The following is a 23,318-nucleotide window of genomic DNA, read 5'->3' on the forward strand; positions in this document are numbered from 1 at the left end:
TCATATTATTGAACTGGAACACTTCTAAAGTGATTTTATATGGGTTTAAGGGCTCTACTTAGAGTCCTAAACAATAGTCAAATTAAAAATTTGGAATTATATTAAATTAATTAATTAATTATTTAATGTTAAATATTAAATACATTTCCAGAAGCTTTCAAAAATTACCAAATTAACTTGGGAGGCTTCTTAACATTAATAAACCCCAATTTAAAGGTTTTTGATGAATTTAAAGTTGAAAAAATCGTTGGACATGGATTGGGATCCGAATCCAAGATCCAAAGATCAAGATCCAAGATCCAGATCCAAGATCAAAATCCATCTCAAAAATTCAAATGGGTCTTGAGCTGGATCAAATCCAGATTAATATGGGTCTTGGATAGAGTCCAAATTCATATTAATTTAGATCAAATTCATCAGATTTGGTCCTATTCAAATTCGGATTTGAACCGACAAACTACTCAATTTTTGAAAAAATGCGATTTTCGGGCCAATCGTAACCCGAATCAAAGAAAATAAAAGATTGTTACGCTCAGAATTTTGAGACGCATCCAACGATATATAACTCGAATTTCGTTTCTTAAATTTGCTTGAAAATATCCTGAATTTCGCTTGAATTTAAAAGTAAAAAACAAAACTTTTTCTCACATTTTGATTGGCTCGTTTAGGCCTTGACAATGAGACTTGGGCCAAGCTTAGATTCCAAAGCATCAACCTAAAATCGAGAATCAAACAATTTTTCTTCTATACTTAGCTAAATTTTCGAAAAACCTGAAAATGACTAAGTATGAAAATACATGATATTACAATTTATTTTTATGTTGGTCTTAAATAACTATAAATTTTTTTGGGTGATTTATTTTTTATTTATATTATTTTATGCCAAGGTCCTGATTGCACATTCCCCTCTGTCTCTTTACTTGTCCCCTAGAGGGATGGCCCAACACTGCAGGTTATCAACGATGCAAGGGAGGCTCTCGTGGATGAGATGCCATTTCTAGGGTGTAGATGTAACGATCCCAACTGACCCTCGAAAAATAGTACCTCTCAAGGATCCGGGGTACATCACAAATTTAATATAACCAAACTACATGCCATTCCATGCATTGAATCAACTTGAAGTAATAAATAGAACTTCATTAATTAAATCCATAAGTTGAAAAGTTCAAAAATATAAAATCGACTCTATCATAATCCCTACATTTTGGTCAGAACCCAAACACCCATTCACAAGTCTCGCATCCTCCAGCAAGCCAGTCCTAGACATTACTGAGCATCTGTGCCTGTAAAACAGTTTTAAGAAAACGGGTAAAAATCGAAGTCCTTGTACGAATTCCTCTAAAAATCCAATAATAGAAGAATTAACATAAATTAACTCCTGCAAAAATTTTAGAGGAAAATTACAAGCAATAACTTACCAAAATTATCTTATCATTCAATCATTCAACCAAATATCATGCAAAATCAAATATACAGAAATGCATGAACTAATGTTGAACAGTAAAATATGCATGATTCAATGCACATGTATGAATAACTTATTAAGTTATTTATCAGAGTTGCTTTCACATGCATGTCTCTATTAAATGCATACAAATTTAATTTTTACTTATACTTAAACCCGCAGATACTCAAAACGAGTACAATTCTCAATGTTCAAGTTAGGTTCTCGGTCATAACTTAACACACATTTTATATTTTATTTACTGGGTTCTACACTTTTTCTTTGATCGATATTAGGAATTATTACCTAATGTCGGAATATCAATGAAAATTTTCAACTATTGACGTGTAATGAAATGATAGGCTCCATGAATGCACTTGAATCTACTAAAAAAGAAGTATCTAAAAGATACTTTAGACAAGACCCATAAAAGGGTATAAATGGAAAAGCATAAAAAATAAATAACACTTTATTTATGAGAGCAAAATGCTTAAAAAGCATTTAGAGGAATAATTTTACACAAGGGGATGCACCCCTATTTATACAAGAGTATTAAGGAGAGCTCATAAGGAGCTCTCCCTTTCTAGCTGTTGGAACTAGTCCGACTAGAATTCTAGCAGTTGGACTAGTTCCAACAGCTAGAAAGTTGGTCTAAGTTCCAACCGAAACTTGACCAAACTAGATGTATCTAGTTCTAATAGAACTAAATACCAAAAACAAAAAGAAAAATTATAAAAAAATAAAAAAGTATAAATACAAAAATATATAATAATAATAATATAATAATAATATTATTATATATGTTCTGTTTACATTTTAACACTCCCCCTCGAACTTATGGTACAATAAGCGAAAGTTTGCCTAAGAGGAAGTGAAATCTGGGAGCCGCGAGAGGCTTGGTGAAAGAGTTTGCTAATTGGTATTCTGACGTCACATATGGCAGATCAATGGTTCCATGCAAGTACTCCTTTCTGAAATAGTGACAATCCATCTCAATGTGTTTGGTGCGCTCATGGAAAGTCTGATTGCTTGCGATGTAGATTGCACTCTTGTTGTCACAACACATTCGTGAGGCCTGTGTTGCTTCAATTCCCATATCGGTGAGCAGTCTCCTGAGCCAAACAACTTCCATTGTGATGGTTGCCATGACTCTATATTCAGCTTCAGTGGAGGAAAGAGAAACCTTTCGCTGCTTCTTGCACCTCCATGATATTAGAGATTCTCCTAAAAATACACAAAAACCAGTGGTTGAGTGCCTATTATTAGGATCACCTCCCTAGTCAGCATCAGTATAAGCAATTAAATCTAATGGTGACGATGCAGACAAGAAGAGTCCTCGTGAGAGAGAACTCTTTAAATATCTAATAATACGTAAAACCGCTCCCATGTGAACAGAAGTGAGAGCATGTTGAAACTGACTAGATGTGTGTACATGTGCTATGTCTGGCCGAGTGATGGAGAGGTAGGAAAATGCTCCAACAAGTTGTCTGAACGGAGTGGGATCATCAAGACGCTCTCCACTATCAATTTTCATTTTAACATTGACCACTTCTGGAGTGTCCACCTTCTTATCATCTGACCTTAAAACAATATCAAAAGCAAATTTAGATTGAGATATCAAATACCCACGAGGGGAATAAACAACTTCTATTCCTAAAAAGTATCTAAATAATCCTAAATCAGACATTTCAAAATGAGTTTTAAGAAGAGTTTTGATATTGATAACTCCCTGTTTGTCGCTTCCAGTGATGATCATATCATCAACATAAAGAAGAAGGATGATGATACCTGCATCAGATTGCTTAATAAACAAGACAGTGTCAGTCAAACAAGAATGAAATTCAATATCAGTCATAACATGACTAAATTTGTCCTACCAGGCTTTTGGTGCCTGTTTGAGGTCATAAAGGGCCTTCTCAAGACGAAGTGTTTTACTCTTAGGAATACTAATACCAGACGAAGCTTCTATGTAGATTGTTTCAACAAGACTCCCATTTAAGAAAGCATTTTTGACATCCATTTGAAATATAGACCATTTTTGATAGAAGCCAAAGCAATTAAAGTTCTAACAGTGGTCATACGGGCCACAGGGGCAAAGGTTTCGTCGTAGTCAATGTCATACTCTTGAGCATAACCTTTGGCTACGAGTTGTGCCTTATATCTTTCTAGAGTCCCATCACTTTTAGTTTTGACTTTATAGACCCATCTACAACCTATAGGTTTTTTTTCGAGATGAAGGTCTTGAATGAACCAAGTGTTGGCCTTCTCTAATGCATCCAATTCTGTTTTCATAGCTTCAACCCATTCTTCATGGCTTTTGGCTTTAGAATAGGAAGAAGGTTCAACATAGGATTGGATTACTGCAATGGCTGCCCTATACGAGGGTGAAAAAGATTCGTAAGAGACAAATTTGTTGGGAGGTCGAGAAATTCTAGAAGTCCTACGAGGGAGAACTTCAGAAAACCTTTCTAATGCACATAGTGGGTGTTGCTCTCTAACTCTTCGTCTTGAATATTGCAGACCAACATCCCTACTGGTTTGGTCTTCACTATCATTTAAAAAATAATAGGACTTTAATCATTGTCAAAGCTATATTCAAAATCCTCTTCATTGAATTTTGAAGTTAAATCGATTAAAAAGGAATATTCAGTAATATCTTTGGATTTTTCACTTTCAAAAGAACTTTCTTTTTCTAGAAAAGACACATTTCTTGATACATATAATTTGTCATTTTGAAGATCATAGCACATGTAGCCTTTTTGATTTTCAGCATATCCTAAAAAGGCACATGAGATTGCACGAGGAGAGAATTTATCATTTGTTTTTGTAGATACAAAACATTTGTAACAAAAAACTCTTAATCTAGAGTAATATGAAGCTAAATCATAAAGTTTTTCAATTGGAGATATATTTTTTAATGAAGAAGATGTCATTCTATTGATAAGATAGGTGACAGTTAGAGCGACTTCAGCCCAAAAACCTTTTGGAACTTTACTTGCAATTAGCAAAGTCCGAGTGGTTTCCATAATGTGGCAATGCTTGTGTTCCGCAAGACCATTTTGTTGAGGGGTGTGTGGGCATGATCGTTGATGAGTAATGCCATATAGATTAAGATAGTTTTTAAATTCTCCAGACATAAATTCTCTCCCTGAATCGGTGCGAAAAATGAAAATATTACTTTAGAAATTTGTTTGTGACCATTTTATGAAATATTTGAAAGTGAGTAAAAAGTTAAAAACTTTAGATTTATGTTTAAGAAAATAAATTCAAGTGTGTCTAGAAAAATCATCAATAAAGATGACATAGTACGCATAACCCCCTTTAGAGATAACTGGTGCGGGTCCCCAAACGTCTGAATGTATTAAATCAAGAGGTTTTGTAGAGACAATGGTTCTACTACAAAAAGGTAATCTTTTCATTTTACCAAGAATGCAGTCTTTTTACAAGCAAAATTTTCAGATTTAATTTTTTTCCCAAACTTGGGAAGTATTGGATTTTTGACATATGAGGATGGCCAAGTCTTTTGTGCCATAATTCTGTTTCTAATTTTTGAACATTTAAACAAAATGCATTCTTTGGTAGTTCCAAAAGTCCATGTAATATAGTCCTCCTTTTCTATGGCCTTCCCCAATCAGCTTCTTTGGCTGGCGATCCTGTATTCGGCAACCATCAGAAGAAAATAATATATTACATCCATAATTAGAAATTTGTGAAACAGAAAGGAAAATAGAGAAAAAGGAGAAAGAGATACAATACAATGTTGTTGCTCAAGTCTTTTTCTCCAAATGGATTCTCTTGTAGTCGATAGAAGAGTGATAAAACACTCTTTTGGCAAGTGACGAAACACTCCTTTGCAAGTGACGAAACACTTTTTGTAAGAACAAGGTGATAACACACCTTTACACAAGAGGCACGAAAATCGAGGCAAAAGTTTTTCAAGATCTAAGAGTTCCGTAGCTCTGATACCATGTAACGAAATGGTAGGCTCCACGAATGCACTTGAATCTACTTAAAAGGAAGTATTTTAAATATACTTTAGACAAGACCCATAAAAGGGTATAAATGAAAAAGCATAAAAAATAAATAACACTTTATTTATGAGAGCAAAATGCTTAAAAAGCATTTAGAGGAATAATTTTACTCAAGGGGATGCACCCCTATTTATATAAGAGTATTAAGGAGAGCCCACAAGGAGCTCTCCCTTTCTAGCTGTTGGAACTAGTCCAACAACTGTAATTCTAGCTGTTGGACTAGTTCCAACAGCTAGAAAGTTGATCAAGTTTCAACCGAAACTTGACCAAACTAGATGTATCTAGTTCTAATGGAACTAGATACCAAAAACAAAAAGAAAAATTATAAAAAAATTAAAAAGTATAAATACAAAAATATATAATAATAATATTATTATTATATATGTTATGTTTACATTTTAACATGACGCTACTTTCTTGATATACCAATAACTACAACTGACTCAGCAACACCACTCCCAGGCAAAGTGACAGAAAGCTCCATAAAATCGTGGTTGAAAAGTGAACCACACATCAGGTTTTAGGGACACAATTGCACACAGAGTTTTAGTATCCTCGCGGTCTTCCATGACTGTCATCAAAGATTCCTACACTGTGAAAGTGACATCAAGAGTGTAATTATACTATTTTGGTCTCTTTTACCTATTCAAGTCAAATTTCAAGTTCTTTACACAAAAATCGTTTTGCAAATCCATATTCTATAACAAACAAAAAAAATTCATAATTCATTTTGCAATGCATAAACAATTCAATAATATTGGAACACATGCTTCTTGCCTATATAAGCCCACAGTTTCACACATAACTAATAACATATCTCAAAAAGTGATTTATGCCAAATGCAAAATTACAGTGAAACAATTCCACAATTTATGTTCACAATGCACATTCAAAACACAAAAAAAATGCACATTTAGACAAGCACATACACATGCAAATAGAAAGCTTGCATACCATACCATTCATGATCAATTTTATGCATATGATCATCCAAACATGCATATGATTACAATCATGCAAACATCTAATTAAAAATTTAGATTTTATGGGTATGATATACAATTTACAGACTGATCAGTTTGGGATCAGATTTATGTATCAAGCCAGAAAAATACATTTTTCGATCAGATTCATGTACATGACCAACTGATTGCAAACATGCACACGATCTGCTTCATGTACCATGAATCAACTAAGCAGTATACTTCTTGATCATATTCATGTATATGTGCTAACCGATTCATGTACATGAATCGGCTATGCAAAAAATTACAAGTGCAAATCAGATTCGTGTATATGATCAACTTTATGTACACGAATAGGCAATACAAAAAATATAATGTGTTGGTCAAATTCATGTACATGGATCGACCGGTTAGAATTAAACCACTGCTGGTCAGATTTATGTATATGATCAAATTCATGTATATAAATTGACCAATCATAAAGTAACAATAGCTGGTCTAATTCATGTATATGATCAAATTTATGTACATTGATCGGCCAGTCATAAATATCATCAGCTGGTCTAGTTCATGTAAATAAACAAATTCATGTACATGGATCGGCCAGTCATAAATAACATCAGTTGGTTTGATTCATGTACATGGATCGTCCAGTTATAAGTTCAACAACTGCTGGCCAAATTTATGTACATGATCAGATTCATATACATGGATCGGCCAAATCAAAAGAATATACAACTGCTGGCCATATTCATGTACATGGATATGCCAAACAGAAAAACTATACAATTGCTGCTGGCCAGATTCATGCCACATGATTAGATCCATGTACAACCAACACAAAGATACAAGTGTGCTGGTTGGATTCATGTACATGAATCGGTGATGCAGAAAACTGATAAGTGCATATACGTATATAATGCATGCTTATGGAATCGATCAGCTGGAAAGAAAATACACATTTTAGATATATGATCATGTAATTGGCAGAACTGAAATGCATATGCATATATCAGGAGCAATGAACTCGGCAAGTTAGAAACACATATACATCAACAAATCAACAACACATATATTTCAGATGCATGAGTACTGAAAGTGACAAATCTGAAACACACATATTTTCGAAGCGTGAGTAATGAAATCGACAAATCAGAAATGCATGTATAATTTTAGATGCATAAGGAAAATCGACAAAACTGAAATATATATTATATTATTCAGATTCATGAAATTGGCAATTCATGAAAATATGTAACGACCCCAACTGACCCTCGTAAAAATAGTGGATTTTTTTTTAAAACAATTGTGAAAACTAACCCTAGGATTCAGGGCATTATAGATTTAATTTACCAAACCATAAACCATACCGTGTATTGAATCAATTGAAGATATAAATCAAACTTTCAAATAGTTTATGACCAAAAATCATTTATATCAAACTAAACCATCTTGTCAGAAACCAGAAAATAGTCACACAACTCATAGTCTCTAGCCAGCTAGTAAACATTCGTGCCTATAAAATAGTTTTAAGAAAACGAGTAAGAACCGAAGTCCTTTGTACGAATTTATCTAAAAATTCAAACAGTAAAAGAAATAACATAAACAAATTTGTGCATAAATTTAAGAGGGATATCATAAACAATAACTTACCACAATTATTCTACTATTCAAGCATTCAACCAAATATCATGCAAAACCAGATAAACATGAATGCATGAACTAATACTGAACAATAAAATACGCATGATTCAATGCACATGCATGAATAATTTTTTAAGTTATTTATTAGAGTTACTTTTGCATGTATGTCCCTATTAAATGGACACAAATTTAATTCACTTTTCCTTAAACCTGCAGATACTCAAAATGGGCACAAATTTTTGAAGTCCAAGTTAGGTTTCTAGTTATAGTTGAACACACAATTTATATTTTATTACCGAGTTACACACTTGTTCCTCGACCGATATAAGAAATCAACACCATTTATCAAAACATTCGAAATCAACATCTAATGCCGGGGCATCAGGAAAATCAATATCTACGGACGCCATTTTCTTGGTATACTAATAACTATAGTTGAGTCAACAACACTACCTCCAGGGTTGAATCTCCCTAAAACTGTGACCGAGAGGTGAACCAACATATTGGGTTCGGGGGCATAATCACACATGGAGTTTTAGTATCATCACAGTCCCTTAAGACTGCCATCCAAGATTCCCACACTATGAAAGGAACATCAAAGAAAAAATTAATTATACTGTTTGGTCTCTTTTACCTTTTAAATAAATCTAAAGTTCTTTACACAAGAACTGTTTTACAAATCAACATGCAAAACTAATTTCGGGCCTTAACCCTTACAATTTAACAATGTAATTAATTTTGAAAAACCAATAATTTCTAGAAATAAATTTTACAATGTATAAATAAAATGAGCAACAATTGGGGCAACACATGCTCGTGGCCTACACGGCTACAGTGGTTCACATCTGACCACCAATACATCTTAAAAGTAATTTATACATCTTTGCAAAATTTCATTAAATATGCAACACACACACGCTTTCCAAACATGTTCACAATGCACATTCAAAACATACAAAATATGAATGCACGTTAAGCCAAGCACATAAGCATGTGAATACAATACTTGCATAACACACAATTCATGATCAATTCCATGTATAATCAACCCAAACATGCATATTTTCACTGCCATGCAAACATCAAATAATATTTCAGATTCATGCGTATGATATGCATAATTGCAAACTGATCAAATCAAGATCAGGTTTATGTATTATTTAAAAAAGAATATATATATCAACCTTAAACATGTACATAACCAATTTCATGTACTCAAATCAACTACGCAGAAAATTTTACCTCAGTTGCTCCGATAATCAAGCCAATAACTGGGGCTGAACAAGTTCATGTACATGGGTCGGCCAATACTGAAAAATATACGTTTTCAGCATGCTGGCTGATCCATGTACATGATCATAATCATGTACATGAGACGGTCAGGCCACAATCAAACATATACCAACCTGCCGGCTAATCTATGTACATGTTCACGAACATGTACATCGGTCAGCTAGACCTGTACCATGTAGGCAGCATGCTGGCTGATCCATGTACATGATTATAATCATGTCCATGGGTCGGCCAAACCAAAAAGAGCCATGTGTACATGTACAACATACTCGCTGCACATATATGAGTGTAAAGCTCGATGAAAGCTGAAATATGCAGATATATTTTCAGGTGCATGGGCATGTAAATCAAAACAAAATATAAAGTTGCATGAACATGTAACAAGAACAGATTTGAATCAAATCAGGTGTATAGTATACACCTGTAACTCGGCAAATCCGAACCAAGTACATGCACCAAACTTGGCAGACCTGAACCTAATCGGCATGAACATATGCTCGACAGATCTGCATGAACTTATACTCGGCAGATCTGAACTAGAACAAGAGTATGTACTCGGCAGATCTGGATACAAATATATATTTAGCTTCATGCATTCAAAACCCAATGAATCTGGGTAAAATATGTTGGGCTGCATGCATGATCTACTAAATCCATTGATAAACAACAGGATGAGAACATAAACATAATTATTTTTTTGTTAATCAATAAAGATAACAAATCTGAAACACATGTATATACCAGATACATGAGCCCTTAAATCGACCTGTCTGAAGAACACATAATTTATTTCAGATGCATAAATACCAATTCGACAAAACTGGAACACAATATGTTCATATGCATGAGTATAAACTTGGCAAATCTGAATGAAACAAAATCTATTTAGATGCACGTAATTGAAAACTCGACAATATCTAAATCAAAAACATATTTAGATGCACAATCAATGAACCTTACATGTGTGTGTGTCTATATATATATATATTCAGATTACAAGAGTCTGAAAACTCATCAAATCTGAATATTTATACATATACATATATTCGGTATGTACGAGTATGGGAAATCAACAAAACATACTCGTCAAGCCCATAACATTGACAACCATGTACTCCAATAAAATTGGCAACTATTGAAGCACACACGCATGAGTATAAGATCGACACATATAGGTTATATGCATATTTTCAGATACATCAGCAATAAGATCGATTGAATCTAAAGCATAAATATATTTTAGAATGCATGAACAATGAACTCGTTAATATGCATATGCAAAATCAAATAAAATCAATGAATCTGAATATATATATATATGTTTTCAGATGCATGGACTAGGGAAATCGACATACACGAGAACAAATATACATATGTATATATTTATATAAAATCGACAATACATATACATATATATTGTTTTGAAATCAGATTTCCCCGTTTCCCCGCTACACTCATGCTTAAATCGCTTTATACAATTCCCTTTTTGTGAGAAATTAGAGAGAAACTTGTACCTTGATCAAAGATCGAAAAAACTCAAAAAAATCGATGGATGTATGAAAAACAAATCTTTTCTTCTTTTTTTTCTTTCTTTTTTCCCTCTCTCCTCACATGAGTTTTGCTTCTTGATGTTTTTTCTCTTAACTCTCTCTACCTCTCTCTCTCTCTCTAGAATATGAATTCTAGAGAGAGGGAGAGACAACCCCTTTTTATATTGTTTTTAATATTTTATTTTATTTTATTTTTATTTTATTGTTTTTAGATAGGGTGATGTCCCCTCTAGAATTCCTAGTTGGGTTGAGTTCAACTTCATGTAGAACTCTACTCTATCTTCTAGATATTTTAATTAAAAATTTATTTTAAATATTTTATTGATTATTGATTATTTTATTAATATTCCAAAGGGTGTCGGCCCTCTCTGGAAAGCCTTATGGGGTAGAGTTCTACCCCCAGTAGAACTCTACCTCATCCTATTTTAAATTTAAAGGTTGATTTTAAAGTTTTAAAATAGCCATTGATGGATTTCTGATCTAAATTTGGATTCAAGATCCATATCCAAATCTACATGGATCCTACCTAGACCAAATCTTAGTCAATATGGATCTTGGACTAGGTCCAGTTCCATACTAACTTGGATCAAACAAAGTGGATCCAGTCCCAAAAAAGTAAAAAATAGAGTCCAGTCATTTTTGGAAAATGCATTTTTTGGGTCAACCATAATCCGATTTCGGAAAAACAGGTCACCAACACGATCAGTATTTCGAGGCGGATCTAACAGTGGTCATACCTTATTTTTGCCTCTGAATTTTGCCTGAATTTAATGTGAATTTTCTCGATTTTCGCTCAAATTTAAAGGTTAAAAACTAACATTTTTTGAAATAATAAAAAACTCAAATAGTTCATGTCAGAGCTCTGTGACCCTGTTGATGTTACCTATGTTTTACGTATTTTTCTCACGATTTTATCAATTTTAAAAGAATATATAATTTTAAAAATTATATTTTTGGATTTTAAAAATCATGAAAAAATACACGATATTACATCTTAAAATAAAAAAATACACGATATTACAAAATAAATATATGTATATATAGAATCAACAATAATATATATACATATGTGTCTTTGGAATCAGATTTTCCTTTTTTCTCTCTAAACCCATGCTCGAATCAATTTATACATATTCTTTTCCCGTGCGAATTAAGACAGAAACTCGTACCTTGATTTGAAGTATGAAAATTAGAGAAAAATAAATGGATGGCTTCTTCTTCCTCTTCTTTTTCTCTCTTTTCTTTCTTTTCTTTTCTCTCTCCCTAAACCTCACAAATTTCTCTCTTTTTTCTCAATTCTCTCTCTCTTTCTCTCTAGAACACGAGTTTTAGTGAGAGGAGCTCTCTTTAGCCTTTTTTATATATTTTTTTCCTTAATCCTTCTAGAGAGGGGGTGACATCCCCTTTTAGATGCTCTCTCCGTAAGAGTAGAGTTCTACCTTCTTTATCTCTTCTAGATTTTTAGGATTTTTATATATTTTATTTAATTTTTATTCTTAAAGAATATTCCAAGGAGGGAACGCCCTTATGTGGTAGAGTTCTACCCATCCTTAGTCTGAATTTAAAAGTTGTTTTTAAAACTTTAAATTCAAGTTAGTTTTAAAATTGCCATGGATGGATTATGGATTCAAATTAGATCCATGATCCAAGTTCATATCCAATCCATTTGGATCCCAACTTGGACCAGATCTCAGTCAATATGAGTCTTAGATTGGATCTAGATCCATATTAACTTGGGTCCAAAGGAGTGAGTCCAGTCTGATCCAAACAAGAAAAAGCTAAAAAACAGAGGCCGGTTATTTTTGAAAAATGCATTTTTCGGGCCAACCGTAATCCGATTTCGAGAAAAAAAAGATCTACGTTCCGAGGCGGATCTAATGGTGGTCTTAGCTAAATTTTGCTTCCGAATTTCGCCTGAATTTAACCTGAATTTTGTTCAAATTTTGCTTGAATTTAAAAGTTAGAAATAATAAATTTCTCAGATTTTAATTAACATAATTAGCTCTTGTCAATGGGCTCTGAGCCATGCCCAGACCCAGCTGACGTCACCCCATATCTAGTTATTTTCCACAATTTTATCAAATTTAAATATAAGTATTTAATTCAAAAATTAAAATTTTTAGACTTTAAAATCATGAAAAAATTATGAGATATTACAGTAGGTAATGAAGAAGGTGTGGGTTTAGACCCCACCGCAAGCTTGGAGGATACAAGAGTGTATTGTGGATTGGGCTCACTTGGCTTAGGAAGAGTAGAATAGCTTGTAGTCGTGGCCTCATGAATCTTCTCCTGGTACTTGAGCAGCCATGCTCTCTCTAGCTGGAGGTCAAAGTTCATGATGAGGAGGTTCCTATACCCGATCAAATAGGTTTGATGTTCATGAAGTTGATGATGATTGAAAGATTGGTTCATGTCTTTTAAAATTGACGATAAAGATGTTGTAGTTCTGATAAAAAAAGGAATAAGAATTTCATTCTTTTGGAGTTATAGGAAGAAAAGATGATGGCAACAAGCTTAAATATTTATTTATGGGAACATGCATGAACCAAGGATAGCATGTATTGCAATCCTGACTGGTGATACTCTCCTTTTCGCTGGTCCTTTTGTTCTATGAAAGCACTATCGAACATATTTGTACTCAAAACTAAATTGAAACATATTGTCATCTAAATGCCAACACTAATTTTTTATTTTTGTTTATAAATGCTATCCTTTTTATTATTTATGCATGGTAATCATATTTTTTAGTAATTTTTGACAAACATCTGGATGAATTTATTTTTCTTCTGGATAGAATTCACAAAAATCCAGAATTTATTTTGATTCTAGTTGAGAGCTAAAAAACCCGAAACACATTTCTTTTGTTATTTGATAGAACCTAACCGGGTGCCGCACCCACGTCAACGCAACGCGACGCGGGTGCGGTCAACCGGACCATGGGTGTGGTCAACGCACCTAGGGTCATTTGTGTCCAAATTTAGGATTGAGCAAAAAAATCGCTCGATGTTTTATTGGTTGAGAGGAGGATTAGGGCAAAATACTTTTGCCCTAATCCTCCCGAGCCTCCCTCCTGAAGTCGACGCCGACGTCGACATCATCTTTGATGCCTTCGCCGACGTCAATGGTCTCCAACTCCTTCCAGCCGCTCCTCCTCAGTTGTCAGCTACGTCAACTTCTTACTCGCTCTCTCTCACTCTCACTCGCTCTCCATCACTCTCACAGTCTCTCTTCTCTCCGTCACTCTCACTGTCTCTCTCACTCTCACTCACTCACTCTCTCTCACTCTCACGAGCTCTCTGTCACTCTCACAGTCTCTCTTCTCTTACTCTCAGTCGCTCTCTCTCTCACTCTCACAGTCTCTCTTCTCTCTGATTTGTATTATACGTGTGCTATTAGCATGATCTAGGGTTTTTATTAATAAGTTTTTTGGACATTTCAATTTTTTTTTCATTAATGTTATTTGGGGTTTTTGGGCATTCCAAAATTTCTTGATGAATTGATGATGCTATAGAGGTATATAGTTAATGAAATTTGTATTTATTTTTTGGGGATCTTGATTCTATGCTAAAAAATTAAAATGGGTTTTGTGGAGCTTGATCAAATGAATGGATTTTGACTATTTCATGCTAACTGATAAAACTTCAAAATTATATATATATATATATATATATATATATATATATATATATATATATATATATATATATAATTTTTTACATTTTTGCCCTGCCGCACCCTCGCACCCAAGGTTTTTTAAAGTGCCGCATCCCCGCACTCGTACCCGCACTCACACCCGCACCCATGTGACATAGGATAGAACATGTTCTAGAATATTACAGATTCTGGACTGTCTTCTGTGAATTTTTGTTTCCAAACCATGAGGAATCAACCTCTAAGATCTTAAGTATCTGTTCTTCCATATCTAGATATAATTTTTATAAAATATTTTACCTGCAGTCTCACTGTCAGGACAACCGCCATATAGACTTCTTCAACCAATTTACCATTGAAAAACACATTCTTAACATCCATTTGGTATACAAGTCATTTTTTCATAGAGGCAAGAGCTACTACCGTTCTAACTGTGGTCAACCTAGCAACAAGTGCAAAGGTTTCTTCATAATTTATTTCATACTCTTGAGAGTAACTCTTGGCAACTAACCTAGCTTTATACTTTTCAAGGGTGCCATCACTCTTGGTTTTTATCTTATAGTTCCATCGACAACCTATGGGTTTCTTTCTTAGGAAAATATCTTGGACAATCCAAGTATTCATATTTTCTAAAGCATCTAATTCTACCCTCATGACTTCTACTCATTCACAATGTTTCTTTACTTCAACATAGTTTGAGGGAATATATCAATGCAATATAAGCTTGGTACATAAGTGAAAATGACTTGTAGAACACAATTTTCAGGGGTTTTTGATACTCTCGATGACCTTCTAGTCTGTATTTCTACATGGTTTTCATTAGTATATTTTAAAGGGCATATGGATATTCAGAACTACTACGCTTGGAATATTGAATACGATTCTGATTTTGAGATTGTTCTTCACTTATCTCATTATCATAAGATTCTTCTTCACTCACCATATCATTTCTGATATCCTGATCTTCATCAAGATTAACATCACAATCACCAAACTTTGGAATTAGATCCAACAAGAAAGAATACTCGGTTATGTCCTTAGGATTTTCAAATTATTTTTTTTCTAAAAAACACATTTCTTGAAACATATAATTTCTTATTTTTAAAATCAAAGCATCTATAGCCTTTTTGGTTATTTGCATATCCCAAAAAGACACAAAGAATAGCACAAGGAGAAATTTTATCATTTTTATCAATGAATTGAATACAAAACATTTGCATCTAAAAACTTTTAATCTAGAATAATCAGGAGTAAGTTTAAAAGGTTTTACGACTGGTGATATATTTTTCAAGGTAACAGATGGCATTCTGTTAATAAGATAGATTGTCGTCAAAGTGGCTTCGACCCAAAATTCTTTAGGTACTTGATTTGAGATAAGCAAAGTTCTTGTGGTTTCTATGATTTGCCTATGTTTTCTTTTGCCCAAGCCATTTTATTGTGGAGTATACGAATGAGATTTTTGATGTGTAATACCATTTGATTCCGGATAATCTTTAAAATTTTTTGATAAAAATTCTTTCCTTGAATTAGTGAGAAGGATAGAGACATCCTTTTGAAATTTATTTTTGTCCAAATTGTGAAATATTTGAAAATGTAAAAAACTTCAGATTTATGTTTGAGAAAATAAATCCACGTGTCTAGTAAAATCATCAACAATGGTTACATAATATGCAAACCCACCCTTAGATATAATTGGTGTTGGGCCCCAAATATCCGAATACACTAATTCAAGCAGTCGCGTAGAGACAAAAGTTCTTTCTTGGAATGCCAATCTTTTCATCTTACCTAGAATACTGTCTTCACGTATACAAATTTCAAGATTACAATTTTTTTTTTCATATTTGGAAACTACTGGATTTTGGATATATAGAATGGCCAAGTCTTTTATGCTATAAATCCAAATCTAGTTTCTAAACATTATAACAAAAGGTGTTTTGGGTATTTCCAAAAATTCATGTAGTATAAACCTTATTATCTATGGCATTCCCCAATCGGCTTTCCTGACTGACGATCCTACACTCAACAACCAATAGAAGAGAAGAAAACACTATACCCATAGTTAGATAAGATTTAGGTTTAACTTGAGAATATATCTAATTTTTGGAATAGAAAAACCTTTTAAATTTTTTTATTTTCTTTATCTCAAGGGATGTCTCATCAACAGTAAAAATATTTGACCTGTTTGAGTTATGACATTCGAATAAGATATCACCATTTGGTGTCATATGAAATGAGGTATCTGAGTCAAGAAGCCAGAGAGTCTTATAGGGGTCAAAGATGCCAATAGAAAAGACCAAAACTCTGGTTGATGAAGCTCCTCTAAGTAGAGGTTGAAGTGCTTCTACAAGTTAGGTCAAGGACATACTTTCAAAGTTTGATTCTTGTGTATCTTTGAGCTCACTTGACTCTTGTATAACCGATGCTACCTTTTTTTCATAGGGCCTCTTTAATTTAGGACAATGTCTTGACATGTCCTGGTTCATGACAATGATAACAAATACATTTTTTTCTTCTCAAACTTATTGCCTTCTTTTTCGTAGTGATCGTTGTTTGATCTCTCATAATGTGGTAGCTTGTAAGCATGAACATGGTTTTTTGGTCTAGACACGGCTAAGATCGAGTCATCATTATCTTTAGATGTCTTTTTTCTGAGTCTATTTTCCTTCATACTTAGCTCTTCAATGATATCTTCAATAGAAGGGACTTTCCCTCTATGCTATGTCACATGGGTGCGACACGGGTGCGGCACAATTTCAAAAATTTTGGACACGGGGACTCGGCTATATATATATAAAAGACTCAGTCAAAGTTGTGCCCATTAGGGGACATGTGATGAGTTGTGAAGCCTGATTCAGGATTTTTTTCCTTACATGAGGGGGGGGGGGGGGGGTTAGGGGGGCAGCCCCCCCCCCCCCCCCCCCCCCCCCCCAAGATTTTTTTTTAAATTCTATAGCCCAGAAATTTTTTCCCAAAAAATGGACCAAAATGACCCTGGGACCGAGTGCGAGCCGCACCCGTGTCGGTGTGTGTCGACGCGGGTGCGTCGACCTTGGAGCCGAGTCCGTGTGACATAGCCTGTACAAAGAAGAGCCAATTTGGTAGACTCAAACTCCGGTCTTATTCCATTGATTAATTGATAGAAGTGCTCAACATCAATTTGTGTTTGACAGAGTTCTATGTCTTATGGATAATACCATCTTGGCTCAAGAAGAGCCAACTCGTTCCAAAGGTCGAACAACTCATTAAAGTATTCCCTAATACTTTTTTCTCCTTAAGTCAGTACATTTTTGTCTTGCAAATTGCATATGTGGGCAATGTCCTTAAGATAATACATTCTCTTAAGGCAGTCCCATGCTTTATTTCCACACTCAAATTTAGCTAGACTCGAGCATTTTTATTGTCAATTCTACTAACGAGCCAATACATAATCTTGAGGTGCCCTATTCTCCGTTCTTTCTATTTTTTCTCATAAGTGACTATAGCTTTGGTCTTTTGCATCCGTAAGAGGTACTTCTGGGTTCCGAATCAGACTCATCCACTAATCCACACAACCCTTTCCCCTATATGAGGTGCTTCATGATTGAAGCCCATCTTACATAGTTTGTGTCATTCAGCTTGATGGGTTTTATGGTGACATTATTATTGTCATCTATGTTTATAAGGGCTAAAAAGAAGATAGAGAGGGAGAAAAAAAGTAGACAAAAAATGAGCACTCCACCACCAAGAGAGCTCCTCCAATGAAAAGCACGAACACATGAACACTCCATCACTAAGAGAGCACCTCCAATGAAGAGCACAAACACTCCTCCACAAAGTGAGCACCACAATCTCACAAGCACTCAAATGGATTTCAAAAGAGGCTTCAATTCTTTCAAATCTTGAGTGACACGCTTTCCAATGCACCAAAAAATAGATCTCCAAGCTCTGATACCATGAAAGGAAACAAGGTTTCCCAAGGATGTTTACCAAAATAACGTGGACACTCAAAGAGTTTCACTAAAGCACCAAAATTAACACACAAGGAACCATAAATAGGTTCACACACAAACACCCACTCAAGAGACAAGAACACGAGATAAAAAATAATATTTTATTAATCTTAGCACATGCAAGAAGCATACATATTGTGGGGGTTTCGCCCCCTATTTATACACATAGATGGGGCTCAAAAAGAGAGAGTAGTTGGTGTCCAAGGCTCTAAATAGAGCCATTGGACTCCCAACGACTCTGTGTTAACTAGTCAACCTTTGTTGACTAGTCCCATCCCAACCAAAAAGAGAAAAGCACCCTAACTAAATTAACGCTAGTTACAATCTTATATATATATATATATATACATACATTTTTAACAGTGCTGGTCTACAGTGATATACCGACCAACAAAAAGTTAGTCAAATTTTGGGTTATTTTGATTAGTCGAGCACTTTTGTTCTGTTTTATGTTCTATGTTATCCTTGTTTATCTTGCTCTTCTTATTCATGAATTTTAATGAACTATTCTTGTCTTCTATCTTTCTGCCCCAATTGGTTTCTGAAAAATTAAACTACAATTTTTGAACTTGAAAGAGGCACATAACTCCTTTTATTAGATCTTTGTAGGCACCTTGATGGGTCCATCATCCTTTCACCAAAGTATGATATCAAAGAGGATAAGGATGACAAAGGGGTTGTGATTTCATATGTTCCTGTCAGAAATCCAGAATTTATTTTATGGATGAAAAGAGATTAGGCATTGGTTGCGTACATCATTTCCACATTGTTGCAGGAGGTTCTTATTGGAGTGCCTAATGATTGCACGCCTCTGCAACTTTGGACTAAATTAGTCTAGTCATATTCTCATATTTCAAAATCTAGGGTCCATTTTTTTAAAGAAAGAATTTCAAAATTTGAAGAAAGGTTTCATGCCCATCATAGAATATCTTAATAAGATAAAAAATATGATTGATCAACTTGCCATGGATGGTTACGAAGTATCTAATAAAGATATGGTCCAGCAAGCTCTCAACGGTCATGGCTCTGATTATACCTTGCAGTATTTAGAGTTTCTTCCTATGTTTGAGAATCTAAGGGTCAAATTGTTACATTATAAAATGAATCTTATTGTTGATGCCTCTAATGATACTTAAGAAGTTCTAGTCACTAATATGTCATGAGGTTGGATATTTTAGAGGAGACATGAGTGTAGTCGTGGAGGTAATTAGGGAGACTAAGGTATACTTCTCACACCGAATATTTTTCTAACACTGTTGCACAAGGATGTCGCCCCATTCTTGCTTGTTTCATATGCAAGAAACCAGGTCATGTTAAAACAAGTTGTTGGTTTAAGTATGATCCCAAGTATAATTAGGAGACGGCACAATACAAGAATTAAGGCAAAAGACAATTTGGAGGTCAGACTAGTGGACAAGGACAATGCCTATAGATAAACAATTATTACTTGCTGCCCTTGCTGGCCTCAATATGCAACCGAATGAGAAAGGGGTGTGGTATGTTGATTATGGGGCTGCTAATCACATCACGAGTGATGAGGGTAAGTTTTTGAAGTTGATTCCTTATCATGGTAAAGATAGGATTCTCATTGATGAAGGGATTCTCCTTGTGATATTCTGGCTACAGACTACTATAAGATTTCCAAGCTATTTATAGAAGTATGAGAATGTTATGAACGGATCCTGATTTCAAATGAAGTCATTTTCTAACTGTCCAAGCTGGACGTCTGAATCCTAGTTGATTGAGTTCAATGTGCTGTAACTTTACTTTGTTATCCTTTCCTGTTTATATTCCATGCCAAGTTTTTGCTTTCTGCACTTACCTATTTACAGGTTCCTGCCTGATTATCCTTTACATCTTTATGGTTATTCTCTGTTGCTAAAGTATTCTGTGTTTACAAATGCAAAGGTCCCTATATTGATGTATAACTTTGTTGATGTGATGCTCTGCAATGTCTATCTGCATATGGTTTGATCTTCCAAAGTGCATATAAATTATAGATAAGCAAGGTTGCTGCATAGATGTGCAACTAAAGCCATGTAAATGCCGTACGTTTATGCAGTGTTCTATTTGCTCTCTTTGCAGGCTTCTTGTGTCTTTCGGTGGAAGGTACCTTAAAAATGAATATTGTCATGCTGTTTCAGTTGTAAAAGGTGCATGTCAATCTGAAATCAATGGGGATCATGGTCAAGAACTCAACTGTGAGAAATTTAAAATATATATCCCACACACTGATTCAGAGCTATATGGGCCTGCATTCATTGAGGTAGGAATTTATGGGGATACATACTCCTGCATGACTCTCCCTCTCTCATATACATTTTGACCAGTTTCTAGTTTTCTATTGAGAAAATGAAAGAAAATTTGCAACTCAAATTCTTCTATTTATCGACATACTAGTTGATATCTTAGGGCATTATTTGTGTCCTCTATAACTTTTGTGCAGAATAAAGATATATCATATTTATGCTTTCTATTTTGTTGGCTTCCAGTGACTTTGTTTTTTCTGTTTCTGAATATTGTTGGTTCCTCAACACATGGTATTTCCTCGAGTGAATTTTCTTGCTTCAGAAAATTTCCTTCATATGGACTTACGTGGCTGTTGTTATTTGGGGTTGTCACCTTCCTTGGTCCTACTTTACTGAAATTTGCTGGTTGTTTCTTTCTGGTTATCATCAGTTGCTTAATTGTTTCACTGACAGATATCATCTGACATTCATATTATTAATGTCCATGCCGGTGGAACCATTTACATTTTGTGGCTGTGTTCATGCATGCAAGCAATCATCTTAAGGATATCCATGCAATGAAAGAGGGACTGGCACTTTTTGTCTGTTTTTGTGGCATCTGTAGTATGTATCTTATGCAGCAGCCATTTTAATTTTCATGTTTGTGAATAACCTTTCATTTCATGGTCATGTAGGTTTTGGTGGTGTATTCTGATCACTGCTTCCTTTGTAGGTTGAAAACGAGTCTGGGCTGTCCAACTTCATTCCTGTTCTCTTTGGGGATCAGCAGATATGTTCTGAATTTAAGATAGCTGAGCAGGTGCTTGGTGGGTCTGCTTCCAGTTGGGGTTGTGGATCCCATTTTGCACATGCTGGTGTCTTTTCTGATTCATATACATTTTCTGAAGAAAAACGGAAGATGATCTCTGAGCTTCTTCTAGATATAGCTTGGTTGATTAAGGAGCCAACTAAAGATGAAATGTGTATAAGGTCAATTCATGTTCAGAGGCTGAATTGCTTTCTTAGCTTCCTAATAAAAAATAACTTTGTCAATATTTTGAAGAAGACACTGCAGTTGCCAAAGTTTGTGATGGTTGTAGAGGAATTGCATACCTTGCCAGATGGGGAATTCAATGTCGACTTGATTATGTTTCAAGACTGTATTAGAAAGGCAAGGCAAATCATTGCTGAAGGAGCTGGGCATGCTCACGAGGGCAGTCTTCCACTGGATTTGCACAATAAAAACGTTGCAACACAAGGGTTTGCCCTTCCACAGTATGGTTTTGAGAATGGTATATACCGTACAGGGCCGAATATCAACCAAGTAAGTTATAAATTTCAAGCAGTATTTAGTATACCCAATTGTAACATTGCGACTCGATAATGTGAGTTTGAGTTCCCGTAGCCATTTTAGCATATTATAATTAAGTGTTGCAATCATGTCCTCATCAGACATGCTTTGCACTTTTGTAGTTTGAACTCTGAAAGGCCAATTAATGTTTCTGGCACTTAAATCTTTTTCATATGATTTAGGAAGGGATACTGACTAGTTTGTATCTCTTTCCATATGTGGAGACTAAGGGTATAAGTGATATTGTTATGACAAATATTCACATTAAAGTTTGGGTAAAAATAGATACTGAAATCAGTGTACATTGCAGAAAATGCAGATGCGTGATATCGGCTACATGAGACCAAATACAGCATCCTCATTGGTACAAACAGGAGACGAAAAATCTCCACTGCTTGTGAAGGATTGTGTCATAAAGGTTAACGGTTATGAACATGAAACAAGAGGAATTGGATGGCCTAGACATGCACGGGATGGGCTCTTTACAGGTGGTTTTATGAGCAGGCGTCTTTTTGTTATTGCGGTTGGTGCAATTGCTTTCTGCTGTGGGCTGTGCATCCTCTTAAAGCATCCACATAAGGCTTGGGAGTTTTCTCATTCAGTACGGAAGTGTTTGTTAGGCATCCATGGACACGGAAGGCATCGACAAGATACCTGATGACAGTCGGCACATATAGCCTGTTCAGGGCCGTTGTAGCACTAGCGTGCCTTGCCTTAGGTGCACTTTTGTTCTGTGCCCATGGGAAGCAATGCTGGTGTAGGTAACTTTTCACGTTATGGTGTTATCTTTCACTGCCTATCTGTAGTTAATGGCTATTCGTCAAGCATTTCTTAGCTTGATATTTCTAAAAGTGCACTGTTTATGAATTGAATTCCAAGCCCCTATTCAGAAATCCCGAATTGTCACGACTCATGTATGGAATTTGCTTTCCAGCAAACTCCAAAAGAGCCTTTGAATTCCACACCAAATAGGTCTGTTTTTTCAGATAATCGTGAAAACCACCTCACTCACTCGAACTCATTGGTGTAAAAACCCCGAGTCCCTCTTATGCTCCACAACCTTGTGGGTTGAAATACTGTCATTTGGTGGTGGTAATTTGGTCTTGATGCTGATGAGATGGTTGATGTGTAAAAGGAAAACGAATTCATGGGCGCCACTCTTGGGGCACAAA

At 34.9% G+C, this 23,318-nt stretch overlaps 1 protein-coding gene across 1 annotated transcript in view; it reads left to right on the forward strand.

Moving 5' to 3' along the window:
• LOC149837182 (squamosa promoter-binding-like protein 7) overlaps positions 1-22,997 on the forward strand; it is a 38,480-nt gene extending 15,483 nt beyond the window's left edge. Inside the window, exons 8-10 of the mRNA XM_090005874.1 lie at positions 20,653-20,833; positions 21,529-22,119; positions 22,457-22,997. Coding sequence (XP_089862000.1) covers positions 20,653-20,833; positions 21,529-22,119; positions 22,457-22,804 — 1,120 coding nt within the window. The 3' untranslated portion in view covers positions 22,805-22,997. The remainder of the gene's footprint in view (positions 1-20,652; positions 20,834-21,528; positions 22,120-22,456) is intronic.
• The last annotated feature ends 321 nt before the right edge of the window (positions 22,998-23,318 follow it).

Source organism: Nuphar pumila, chromosome 5, assembly GCF_984573655.1.
Source record: "Nuphar pumila chromosome 5, dmNupPumi1.hap1.1, whole genome shotgun sequence".
NCBI lineage: Eukaryota > Viridiplantae > Streptophyta > Magnoliopsida > Nymphaeales > Nymphaeaceae > Nuphar > Nuphar pumila.